The sequence below is a fragment of the Accipiter gentilis genome, chromosome 9 (assembly GCF_929443795.1).
Source record: "Accipiter gentilis chromosome 9, bAccGen1.1, whole genome shotgun sequence".
Classification (NCBI taxonomy): domain Eukaryota; kingdom Metazoa; phylum Chordata; class Aves; order Accipitriformes; family Accipitridae; genus Astur; species Astur gentilis.
In genome coordinates, this window is record NC_064888.1 from 44,228,026 (window position 1) to 44,241,550 (window position 13,525).

At 42.5% G+C, this 13,525-nt stretch overlaps 1 protein-coding gene across 3 annotated transcripts in view; it reads left to right on the top strand.

Moving 5' to 3' along the window:
• The window catches only part of INPP5A (inositol polyphosphate-5-phosphatase A), a 259,792-nt gene that overhangs the window by 206,339 nt on the left and 39,928 nt on the right, over window positions 1-13,525 (top strand). For all 3 annotated transcript variants that reach the window (XM_049811311.1, XM_049811310.1, XM_049811312.1), the window contains exons 10-11: window positions 12,122-12,217; window positions 12,555-12,629. In XM_049811311.1, the coding sequence (XP_049667268.1) occupies window positions 12,122-12,217; window positions 12,555-12,629 (171 nt within the window). The remainder of the gene's footprint in view (window positions 1-12,121; window positions 12,218-12,554; window positions 12,630-13,525) is intronic.

The following is a 13,525-nucleotide window of genomic DNA, read 5'->3' on the forward strand; positions in this document are numbered from 1 at the left end:
TAAGAAAACACTGCAAAGTGTTTAACAGTTCCGTAGGGGAGTTTAAATAAGAGCGGTGAGTGAGTATTTTTAAATAAGACTATCACTTATTAGCAGTCATATTTTAGAGCTTGTCATAGCTTCCGGTGACCTCGGTCAGGTTTCTGGGTCCCACTGCAGAAGCAGCTGCAGAGGTGACACATACCCTGCCAGCGCATGTCCTGTGGTGCTGTGTGGACCTTCCTTCCCCTTAGGACTGCCGGACTGGGAGCAGCACTGCTCTCATGGTCCCTGGAAGGTTTCTGTTGCATACAACAAGGGTTGCCCTAAGCGCTATGCAGGACACCCTCAGCCCCAAATTTGATGTGTGCCTGTGTGCTTTTATTTAAGGAAGGCAGCAGACCATGCACGTCCTCAGACTGGGTATGTGCCAGCATGTGTGAGGAGGCACCTGTGCAGAAAGGCACACAGGCACAGTTTCAGTTTTGGGGGGAAAATGATTGTATGTTTATTTATCAGCATGCTGTCACACCTTGCATCACATCAAGTATTATGGAGAGGAATTTTAACATCTGTTGTGAATACTGCTGATAATGTCCATTTTTGGCCTTACAGATATAAATTATTGTTGAAATCACAACTTTTTTATACCAGCAGTTTTCTTTGGCATACCTGTCTGATTTTGGATGAGTAAAAGAATTTACTTTGTTTAGCTTTGTCTCAAAAGGGAAAAGAGCAAAGGCTAGAGTAAAAATTAATAGCACATCTTAAAATCCATTACAACATCTCCCTTTTTTCTGACTAAAAGTGAGTGAAAAAGGCCTCTCTAGAGGAAATAAAGAAGAAGTTATTACAGCTTTCACTTTTTTGTAGAGTATGAAAAAGCTTTCTGTATGTTAAACAGTCTTGTGGACATCTGGCATGATTGGTTTTAATCTGCTGACTAAAAAGTCAGGATTAAATCTTGCTTTACACCTCTTTGTATTGCAGTCAGTAAAGTGACAGAGCTGCTCTGAAACAATGGCACTACTTATTCCACCCAATATGCCATGTGGTAGATCACCCCCTTTTTCAGCACCACTTCTCTGCAAAGACAATGAAGCATCTGGTGGGGTTTTCCTGTGTCCAAGATATTTTTTGTCAGTAATTTCACTCAGCCGGTCTGCTTAGCTCTCCCTTGGTGCTACTTTTTGAGACAGGGTTTGCCAAACCCAGTGGCAAGAGGTCAGGAGGCCAAAGTGATGAATTTTTATGTGCCTGTTTCTTGTGTTTCTGCTCAGTCATGATTCTTTGCGCGCTGTACTGCCTCTGAAAGGGAGCCACAGTGAGCAATTTGTCCTCCTGGGCTGGAGAGAATGGGGAGGCAGATGAGTTAAAGTAGCATGTATGACTCCGGACAGAGACGCACACAAATGTTTTCTTATGGCAGAACAGAATACTCCTGTCACTATTCAGCGCGAGAGGGGCTTGGGAGATTTGTAGTCTGTTGGCTTTCGATCAAGTGACAAATGAATTTAACAGCACTTAAAGATACAGCGAAAAGAATAGCACTTCACGAACTAGTCCACAGCTGTTAGCTTTAAAATGATGTTGCGTTAACACTTTTGAACTTGCATTTTTCCCTCTCTCTGCATAATTGGGAGCTTTCTCTATTTCTCAGCGTGTTTGAATCCTGGTTTCCTTTAAGGAAAAAAATGTCATCTGTGTTTCAGAAACTATAGATTTTGCTTTCTGGTTGCTTGCCTAGTTGGGCCCCCATCCCCTCCAGATGGATCATTGGTCCATGCAAGCAGGAGGACTGTGGAAGCTGCATTTCCGCCAGAGCTTTCTGTCCTCTGTCAGTGGTGCTCTGTAACACCCAGTGGTGTCAGATGAGCCAGGGATCAGCATTCATTGCTGGGTTAAATCCCTTTGGATCCCCAGCCAGTGGTCTGAAGTTGCCGTTCCTCCAAATCCTCCTCCCTCTCTGATCAGCTGTGTCACTCTAGTCGGTCGAGGGCTGCATTGCAATTTGTTGTTGGTCAGCAATTGAGCTTTGGACCCGTTCAGTGGAGGCGGTATCCTGGAGGGAATTCTGAATATTGCTGTAATGCACAAACCCTTCATTCTTACACCAGCAGAGACCACACCAGAGAGGATGCAAAGCTACCTTACCAGGGATGGTGAAGAGAGGCACTAAGTAGAACATGCCACCCTATCTCCTGCTCTCCACATTGACTGTTCTACCCCACAACTGGTTTTTATGTGTTGCCAGTCTTTTTACTGGGTGTGGTGTATGTCTCACACACATACTGATCTGTCAATCCATCTTATCGTTTGTCAAGGAGAATATAGTAAACCTTAGGTCCGCACCTTGCGCAGTATTTTACAAAGATATCCTTCATTCATTTTATCCGAAAAGCATTTATTTTAATGTGTGAATAAGTGCTCCTGGGAATAGGTAAACTCCATGATGGTTTGCCTCTTGTTCCAAGAAGCATAAGCCTGCCGGTCAGCAGTGTGCCTCCTGGGGGACCGGCCATAGCCCCACAGCCCAACTTCTCAGCATCTTCAGAGTCAAGGTGCTGCTGCAGCCAACTGCTTGGAGGCTGCGTGACAGCAGTGATGGGAGAGGAGGACAATTCAGCAATCCCACCTCATGGTTCTCTGAGCTATTTGAACATAACTAGCTAAAAAGGGTTATTTGAACTTACAGGCAGCTGGACTCATATTGCATTTCAAAAGTGAATAAAGGAGCAAATGATGTGGAACCAGACAGGGAGTACATCGATGAGAAATGAATGAGAGATGGCAGAATGAAAAAGAGTCAAGTCAGGGAGGCTGGGCAAACAGAGAAGGGGGAAAAATACAGCAAGGAAATCGTCCACATGTTGCATCAGCAAGGCATCACCTGATCAGCCAAGTTTTAGTCGCACCATAACACTGTACAGCACATTCCACTTATTAACACGGTGAATTTCACATTCCCAACTTGTTTGGGTCAGAAAACCAGATAAAGTGAACTGGAAATTATTCTCATGTCACATTTGCTCCCTTAAAAAGTAGTTAAGTTAGAGGAAGGGTGTTCTTTTCCCATAGATGGGAAACGGTGGAAGAATACTAACATCTCTCCCACTTTGCCGTACATACTTGTGGTCATTTGTTGAGATGGAGGGCACACATCCATTTCAGAGTTGTGCTTAGACTTAGCAAGAGCACAGGCCCGAGGAGCTGGCAGCCCAGAATGCACTTGTACCTCATGCAAGTCACTTTCTTGTTCCAGGTCTCAAATTCCCTCTTTGTTTAATGGACTAATTATTTCTGCTATTATGCATGATAGGAAGAAAAAAAAACATTTTGTACTTCTCTATATTTCTCACTTTGTGATTAAAAGTAGCTAGTGTCTGCCTGAAAGCATATGGATTTTAGGTAGGTGAGTGGTTTGATTTCAGAATTGCCCAACACTTCATGTTTTAAAAGTCACTCCAATTTTCATTTCTGAGGATAAGCTTGATAGAAGTGCAAAAATACTATTGCACAGTGTATTGGGTGTGCATCATATATTACATAGATGATACCTGCTGTTGTAAGTCTGCTTTGTGGAAGCCAAAGGTTCACACTCTTCAGAGGCTGAGCCATGTCACACCATTGATTTTGTACAAAACTCCCCATTAATTTAAAGGGCCAACTGCCGAATTTACTCTTTTTGGCAGTGCTAGTTGATGGAACAAAATACCGCATGGGCCTGTTTCTGAGGCTTGCTGTTTGTTCTGAGTGAGGTAACATGGAAGCACTGTACTGTGCAGAGCACTTTGCAGCAGCTGTGACCTGGCAGTGCACACTCTCGTTGGTCCCCAGCAGGCTGTGTCAGTAAGTGTGCTCCCTTGGACAGTTAAGAAGAATAAAGCTGACAGACTCCAGTTATTTGGAACCCTGCAATGTCCAGTTCTGGAAGTGAGTCAGGAAGCACCGAAGAATTTTCTTAGGTATTGGCTTGAATTTTTGCTACTTCATGTTACTGCTCCCATGTTTCATTCCTTACAGCTGTAAGTAACAATTAAAAATGGAGGTAGCAGAAACAATGACACCATCAGCACGAACAGAGGCAAATGTTACCACTCAAAACAAAGGCAATTGCAAGGCACACAGGAGCAGATGGGGTTCGCAGGCTATTTTGCTTTTAAAATGAAAATAAATAGAAGTTTCTTAGTCTGAAAGCTAGATAAAAGCAAGCTTAGCTATAAGGAGAGAAGCTGCCTCTTATTTCATTCCTCCTGAATTCAAGGGAACAGGGGATTTTACATTTCTCTACAGAAACAGTTTTACATCACAGATCCTGTGTGCTTCATCAAAGTCTTTGCTTAACAGAAATGATGCATACAGTCCTCTGCTTAGTCAGCTGGAGTAAAAAAAGGGTAAGCACTGTGAAGGTTTGCAACAAGGAATTTTTCAAGATGATATTGCTGCTTGGCCAAAGCAGAAAAAATAATGGAAGAGAAGTAATAGAAGAATGTCTGAATAAATCTCAAGAGGTTCACATGTTATGGGACAAGACAACATATATATAGCAGATTTCCATAGGAACAGTTGGACTGTTCCGGTTGCTGTAATTATGGAAAAGCAAATCATTGTCTTTGGAAACTCCCCCAGGCCCGTACTTGATATCAAGTAGTGATGCTAAATGACTAGGAAGGTGGACAGGAAGAGGGAAGGGATTTTTCTAGCAGACTGTTTCAAAGTTCCAGAACTTCCAGTGGTGTAGGGTTTATCCAGATCTAATCAAAGTTCTGAATGCATTTGGAACTTATTATCAATGTCAGCAAGTGAATTTAAACTGAGAGCTTAAAAGGGGGGCAGGGGAACCCTTTACCTGAAAACTTCACCATTGCCTGCAGAGGCCCTACAAAGTTTTATGTTCTTGATGCACGCAGGTGCCAAACAATTCAGGATAAATTGTACTTGGAGATCATAGTCAGGAAAATGAAACAAGACAATCCAAAAAGATGTGGAAACTGACCAAAAGGAGTCAGATAGAGAAAACTAGAAGCTGATCACCATGCAGGTGAATATGTGAGGTGGAAACGAGTTCTATCCTGATTTTTTAATTCTTGGAAAGAGATACACGGGGCCAGGGCAGGGGGTTAATAGTAATAATTTTTTTTTAAAATGTCCATCTAACACCAGTATTGGAAAAGAAAAATAGTTACAAAATGGGGGATTGTTATATTTGCAAAACTGTTTAGAACAGAGCACCGCAAAGTATCTAATGGAAGTCTCTTTCTCAATTTGACAAAATGGGGTGTGGGAAGATGCTGTAGGGAAAAAATTAGGAGTATGAGAAACTATTATCCCTTATTCTTTCTCTTTGGATCTATGTAGGTGAGCAAGTAGTAATTAATGTTCTGCTATTCAGTGGGTACTGATGATAATTTTAGAATTAAATCGTCACATACAAAGTAACAGCTAACTGAACAAACTGCTCGGTTTCAGAAGAAAACAATGTTTAGGATAGTTAGCCAAAATTAGGAGTCAGACTGAAATGGCAGAGGTTTGTAAATTAAGCACAGTGTCTATAAGTAGCTGAGTTAAGTTATGCTGAGCATCTAATAAACAGATTGAATTTTATTCCTGCTAAACATGTAACAAATGCCAAGAGGAATTTCTTTCAATTGCCATCAGAAGTATATGTTCCAGGTGAAAAAGATGCTCAGAGGCAGCTGACAGCTGCAATCTAGTGGCCCTGTCTCCTGGGAGAGAGCTGTAATAGCACATTCTTTCCAAGAACGTAAGGTTGGGCATTCGACACTTTCTTCCAGATCTGTAATCTCAGAGAATCTTAGTGGCAGAGGCATTTTGGACTTAATTCAGACTCTTTTCTGAAGAAGAGAATTAAAAAGAGAGCTGTCATTGCCACCAGCTGTTGGCACCGAGGAAAGCCGCAGAGGCAGGGAGGGCACGGTCAGCGACCTCGCGGGTCTCTCCGGAGCTGGGGAAGGGCAGGCTGGTCTGCGGGTCTACAGCCCCGAGCTGGCTGCTCCTGCGCCCTTCCCTGCGCGGGCCAAGGGTGGGCTGGGGCTAACCGCCGGCGGCTGAGTGCTGTTGGGACCGTGGCCCCGCTGCCTCCGATGTGCAAAGCAAACAGAAATCTCACCCATTACTGCAAAAGAGAACTCTGTAGGAACCAGGTGTTGTTTTCAGCAATAATAGAACAGGCAAGAGAGTACCACCAACAGAGCCGGCAGTTAACGTGTACTGCTGGACAGAGGGTATGCCGTTAAACTGGTCTCTCAGTTTACTCAGTGCAGCTCCTGAAAAACTAATGGAAATGGTTTTGCATTGCCTAGTGATACACTTTGATAATGTCATGAATGATCTAAATTTCCAGACAAGAAAATGCATTTCATGATGAACTTAGTGCAGCTAATGTGAAATTGAGCCCAAAGAACTGCAAGTTGTTTCCAGCAGGGATCATGTATTTTAGGGATGCAGAAAATCTTTGGGAGAATGGAAGCATGAAGATAGGGTCTTTGTGCTGAGCTTTTTTTGTCACAGATGCTACCCGAAAAGGTGTTTTAAAACCAAAATATCCCTCGGCCACAAATTGGCAAAAGGGTCACATGGTGGAAATGAGAGTACTACTGTAGGTCTTGGGCAGCTCCTGCGCCGAGCTTTCACAGGTGGTAGAATTGGAGCTGCTCTAAACTGCCTGCGAAGTTAAATCAGTCCTAAAATGAATACAGGCAGCAGTGCCCTGTAATTTGTGTTGATTTGCCATCAGAAGATGGACCGTACACATGCTACATAAGCAGTGTGCTGAGAGGAGAGACGGGAGCGGTGCAGGAGGCTTTCGCTCTCCATCCCACCCAGCCCCTCCACCATCTCTGCTCCCCTGGACATGAGCTTACTCCTCTGCAAATATTCAAAGAGAAAGTAATTTTGCATATTTTTAACTTTAAGTGGACTTTTCATTAATACTTTTTTGTATTTGTTCTGTCTCCAACTAACATGTATCTCACTGCTGAGTTAAATTCCTGCTCCTGGAACCTTATTAGTATTAAAAGCATAGTAACTTATCTGAGACATTACTGCTATTTCCACAGAGTTAAAGTTAACACAAGTTAATATATAGTCTAAGGGATATTTTTTCAAGTGTATATCCTCTCAGATGGGTTTTGATTGCTTTGCATTGGGGAATTTAGCTCTGTAATTTCCCTAATTGTTTGCAGCAGCTGTATGGCCAAATACGTCTGCACAGTTGTGAAAAATTAGCTAAAATAAGTCTCCATTGCAATGGCAGATAAGAGTTTAAAAAACACAATGTTACCTGTCCTGTAGCTAAATGCACAACCTTCACTGACTCAGAAAGCTACAGTTAACTTTGTTTTTCTCACTTGCAAATTTTATTTCTCTGACATCATGTCATTTGGTGAATTTACTGTTAGCATATTCCCAATACCCAGGAAATCATACCAACCTCTCAGAGGTAAGGAAGAGCCTGAACAAGACAGATTTTCCTGTTATTCCCACAGTAGCAAATCTTTTACCTCGCTGATTGTTTCAAATACAATTTGCATCCAGATAATAATAAAAAAGCATTTCATTATCCTAATTTAATAAGTGTCAGATTGATTTGGGGGGTTGGAGCAGCATTTCAGAAGATGTATTTCAGTGTCATAATTAGGCGATACATGTACCTTTGTCTCTTCTATTCCGCCAGAACCCACAGACTATGTAACTGGAGTAAAATGAAATATCTTAAATTTAATTGATTTGGTTGCTCATGTGCTCAAGACCTTACTTCAGCTGGCTCATGTTAGCATTCTGCAGACTTTGCACTTCTCTCCGGGCACTTCTAGCAACGAACACTTCTGTTTTAATCCATGCAGTCTGTTTTAATCCATGCAGTTTACTGGAAATTGCAATTACAACTTTTGCTGCACTTTTTTAATTATAAAGAAGCAATGAATACATTCTACTTTTTTTTTTTTTTTTAAGAAGAATTCAAAGTAATAAGAAGTCCTGAGAAGAGTATTCAAATCACTGGGAAAAAGGATCTTTAGAATTAGTAGACAGAGGCAATAGGAAAGTTTGAGTCTGTGTGTGCTTGGATACCACTTTTTTTTTTTTTTTAAATTTGTTGAAATAATTACAAGCATGCAATAACTCAGCTCACACATCAAGAGGTAGACTCAGGAGTTTAAAGGATGTTCAGAAAGCAGGAGTGCAAAATCAATGAAAAATCAGCTGCAATGTTCAACAGAGCACTGCTAGCAGGAAACGGTAGTACATTTCACAGCTGTTCAGACTGTTTCCATATAGACGCAATATAAAAAGCAATTCTATAATAGATATTGTAGAATATTGTGTATGTGTTTTATGTATATAACACAATTGTTTTAATGTCTTTATCCCTTTTTACTGTAAGTATGCAGAAATACAGTCTAAAACATTTTGATGTGTTTTATATATATGGGAGCAGATGTATTTTGAAGGTTGCATTTATGCTGTAAATCAAAAGGCTTTCAGTTTCAGAGGATTGCAGAGTTTAGAAGAAATTCCAGATTTGTCTCTTGTCAATATAAAAAACTTTCACTCCTAGTTTTGCTTAACAGTACATTTTTATTATGTTCCAAAGCCATTATCAGAAAAGTTATTGCTATGTTTTACAATTCAATATGCATAAATTATCACAAAGGGTTATTTAAAAAAATACTATGAAGCATCTACCTGTGTGGACAGTGTATGTGAAAACGGGAATGAGACAGGTCTGTGTGTGCTAACCAAAGGCTGAATACCGAGTTCTCTCTCAGCTCTGAATACAGCCCTCCTGCAAACTTTTTAACTGAATCTTGTTTCCAAAGAACAAAGATTTTTTTAAAAAGATAACTTGGGTAGAGTTTTGATATCTGATTTCCCCTCTTCCAACTTTGTAAAAGAGTACCTTTGAGGCAATACCCAAAAAGAAACTGTGTGTTTTCATAGCATTTTGATTTTCTTTACCAGCAACAAAAAATCCCTTCATAAGTAGACTTGTCTAAAAAGGCACATGTTCCCGAAAGTTTTCTGCTTGGGTGACTACGATTTTGTAGAAATTGAAAGGAGGAGGAAAAAAGGAGTGCTCCAGCTTGTATAAGAAATGAACCTTTGCCCAATCACTTTTTGTCCGTGAATAAGGTAACTTTTTGTGCGTGTGAAATTTGAAAGCAATAAGGTATGTGGGTCCTTTCTCTGTATTGGTTCTCAAGAGTCGATCGCGGGTTTTTTTTCCTTTAGAGCGGGCCTGAAGTTGTGAGATAAAGCAGCTCAGGAAAAAAAAATGTTCTCAAGCAGATGCCTTTAAGAGACAGAAATCATGAATTTCTTGAATTGCGACCACTCCGGGGGTGGCTACAATGACTTTTTGACAGTGACAGTAACTCTGCCTTGTCTTTTCGAGCCCTTCTTTGGCCCATTCACTCTGGAAAGCTGCTTAAGCGCACTTAAGCGCATTAGCATTTGGATGCTCGGGGACCGTACTGACCCTCATTTGGAAAGTTTAAATGAGTGAAAGATGGAGCGATTTGTTAGGGCTTTAGAAACCAGCTTTAGAGAGCGGCGGGTTTTCCGCTTTGGTTTGTTCGGGTGCTTGTTCTAATCTGGTGCGCCGGGTAAAGGCGACCAGACTGATTTGTGACACATGAGCCCGAAGCGGTATTTTCTGGGGCCTGACCCGATTAGCCGCTCTGTGCTCTGAATTTCAATAGCCGGCGGCGGAGGGCGCGCACTTCGGGAAGGGCTCGCTGCTGGCTTCTTACCTCGGCGGGGCCGGCCTGCAGGCGCAGATGGCGGAACGGCACGTCGGTGGGCGGCGGACAAAGCCGGCCGGCCGGGGGGCGCGGGAGGAGGCCCCGGCGCCGCGATCGCGGCCAGCCGCAGCGGGAGCGCAGCCTGCCGCGCCGGGCCCTGCCGCGCCGGGCCGGGCCCCGACGTGCCGTGCCGTGCCGTGCCGTGCCGTGCCCCGCCGCGCCTCTGCCCCTGCCTGCCGGGCAGAGCTGGGCCCGGCCGGCCGCCGCCGGCACCCCCTCCTGCGCAAGCCCCTCAAAAACCGCCTTGGCGTTCGGCAGGACCGAGGACGTGCTCCGGGGGCGGCCCGCAGCTGTGGCCCTGCGGAGGCTCTGCCTTCGCAGGCACCTGCGGCCGCCCGGGTGCCGTGAGCGGGTCGAGTTTTTTCAGGACAGGACCCGGAGTCGGGTGTCTGTAGAGATGGCACGGGTTTGGGGGGCGCGGGGGGTGCGGACGAATCGAGAAAAATTTGTCCATCGTTTGTTCAGTGGGGTGGGGAATCGGCTCCTGTTCGGCTCACGGGCTCGGAGAAAAAAAAATCGGATTTGTATTTCATTTTCACTGAATCACGCTCAACGTACCCTTTAAAAATGAAATTGCTTAGCTTGTTGCTTTTTGTTTGTACTATGGCAACACAGGGGGGCCTTTATCAAGGGTCGGGTTTTTAATGTCTGTCTATCAAAGGGGGGCAAAAGCCCGTTGACAGATTGTTGCCATCCTAGCACTGGTGACCTCAGCTGAGATCTAAAATATTTGGAAGCAGATGGACTTTTGTGTAAAGACATGTTTGGCGTGTATTTCTTCCTTCAGAAGAAATGCAGAATGGGGAGCTGAGAAGTAAGCTGTAGTTTCCTGGCATTGTGTCTGACAGATACGGCATTTCTAATAATGAATCCCAATATAAGTATTCCTGCTTGTGAGAGAAACAAGCATGTAGCAGGATCTGAAATTCTGTTACCCTGTTACTACAGAACATACTTAACTTTATAAGTGAATATTATGCAAAATGAAAATCTGTTGTCTGGCCATTACGAAAAGGAATGGAAACTGCGTGGAGAAGGGAAGTCACCTCTTAGCCTCTTCTTGACTGAGTTACCTTCTTTATCAGGCTTTTGTTAAGAACCTCTAGCAAAATAAGCTTTTATTCAGAAGGACAGTCTTTGTCAATATCCTTATCCAGGGCTGTGCATAGATCCTATCAGCAGCCTGTGCCGCAGCTGTAGTGAAGGATGCTGAACTGCCTCCCAGGTGTGGGTGCACGTCTTGGCCATATTCTCGCTGTCTTTGAGTAATGCCAACGTTTTCTCAGTTCCCCTTTCTGTCTTCTGCCTTGTGGTTTCCAGCAGCCCGGGCAGCCCAAGGCTGGGGTAGCATTACACACCATCCGGTAGCTTTGCCCAAGCTGGATAACTACAGAGCACTTTGTGAAGCCTGCCTACCCCACAGTTAAGATGTAGTCTATTTCTGCATTTCAAAGCACTTAACGCACTTAAAGCTTCACTGAAAGTATGGGTTCAGTGAATCTAAAGTACATTTTTAAGTTAAATATATACCTAACTGCTTTGCTAAAAGCTCCAGATTTTCACCTGTTAGAATGCAACAGAGCAAGCCCTTTAAACAACCTCTTCTGTATTATTCTCTAGGTCAGCTTTGATTGCCATTGAAACTGGGCCCCAACTAGGTGAATGGCAAGTGAATCGAGGCCTGATACTTCCTTGGAAATTCATACCTCTGTGCCTGATAAAGTGTTGATTGAGATTATGTTTTAGACACCCAGTCCTCAAAACACCTAGAGATGGGATGTTGTCTCTTATTTAAAAGGATGATGCATGGGGAATTTGCTATCCAGAGTAAACTGTGAAACTTGCTGTCAGATTGCGTAAGTGTTGCTGGGACTTTTAAATTGTACTCGGAACATTCATGGACAAGGCAGAAGTTTTTGCAAACAAGAGTTAACCCACAGAACTGTAGTGCCAATGTAGTTATCACCTTTTAAGAATGCTGTACAGAAACTGGTGGGGCTGTGGAGTCATTAGCTGTAGGAAGTGGCTTTTGACAATGTTTAAAAGTAATGTGTGTGGTAGTAAGTTAAGAGTATTTGACTTATCTGATTGTTATTTTCTTAATATTGCCTGTTTCTCCCCAGACATAATTCAGTTTATTGTTTTAAATCCATCATGAGTGGAAGTGACTTAAGTTAGTAATGCTTTGTATTTTGACCTACAGCAAATCATATTCTCAGGTGGGCATTGAAGATACATAGATTGATAAAGTTCAATTAAATGTGGCCTTATGTTTCATATAAACTAGTTTCCCTTTCTCCTTTTGTGTTTTTTGTTAGACACTATGTGCAAAGGCTACAATGCAGACTATCCGGGCAGCTGACACAAATGAAGTAGTCAAGCTAATATTTCGTGAATCTGATAATGACCGAAAGGTAAACAACTTAATGCCCTCTGTACCCCCTGTGTAAATAGAAACGTTGTCGAATGTTCACTTTCTTTTCTACAAAGCATGAATATAGTTGTTTCAAACTGATAATTTAAAGGGAGGGGAGGGATATAGATTGTCACACCTAATGCTCAGTTAATTGGATCTTTTTAAGTGATTGCCAGTCAACCAAATGGGCAAGCTGACAAGGAGCTTTAGACATGTAGAAATGTCATGTAGTTTTAAAGGGTTGCATGTCTCTAAAAGGGTCATTTCCAACAGCTCTGTATTAGGTAGCTGAGTCCAAGAGCTTTGCTGACCTTTCTCCTCTATTTTTTTTTTAGGTTATGCTACAATTAGAAAAGAAGCTCTTTGACTATTTTAATCAAGACGTATTTAGAGATAACAATGGCACTGCGGTAAGTTCATTGCTAAACACTTTTGAAGGAATAAGTTGGAAACTCACATACTAATTGCGTTTCTCTACCAGCCATTTATCCTTATCAGCCCTCCTGTCTACAGAATGAGAAGAGAGAATTCATCCAACACAATAACTGTTCCAAATTTCCTCCTCAGTTTAGCCAGTTATTTTGTGTACAGCTTCTTAACTTTGGCATCTGTTTACCTTTTTCACAGAAAAAAACCTGTAAATTAAATATATGTGAATTCACTTTTCTTCTCTGTCCTCTGGTCTGCATTTCTTCCAGCATCCCCTTTCTTTACTAGCTCTTCATTGTGCACTGTAGTAACTTAGGAAAAGCCCTTAATGCAAAGCTGTTCTGAAAATATCTGGGTCTTCTGAGTCTACAAAGAATAATGGAAACACATGAATAAATAGAATACAAAGCTCAAACCCTGCAGCAGACTGGCACTGTGGCAAATCATATAGGGCTTCCTAATTGGAGAAAGCAGACAGGGAACACTAACGTTCTGATTTGTAATGAGGACTACGATTTTTCTGTATGGCTCTACATCTTCTTTAAGGTGATTTTATTTCAAAATGTAGCCACTTCATTTTGGAATATCTCTATATCACTGCTTGCACTTTCTCAATTCCATTTAAGGTGCCTAGGAGTTATGTATCTAAAGGAAAAACATTAAGCATCCAAAAGAAAAAAAAAAAATGGTTACGCACAGATAAAAGTCAGGAATGTGCATATGGCATGCGGGAGTCTTATTGTGGATGTCACAGGCCAGACCCTCTGCTTGTGGAAACTGGCCCAACTTCACTTGACATCAGAAGAGCTACGCTAGCTTGTGTCAGGTCTTGACCTGCCTATGTGTGCATAAACTAACGGCATTCGTATGTTGAATA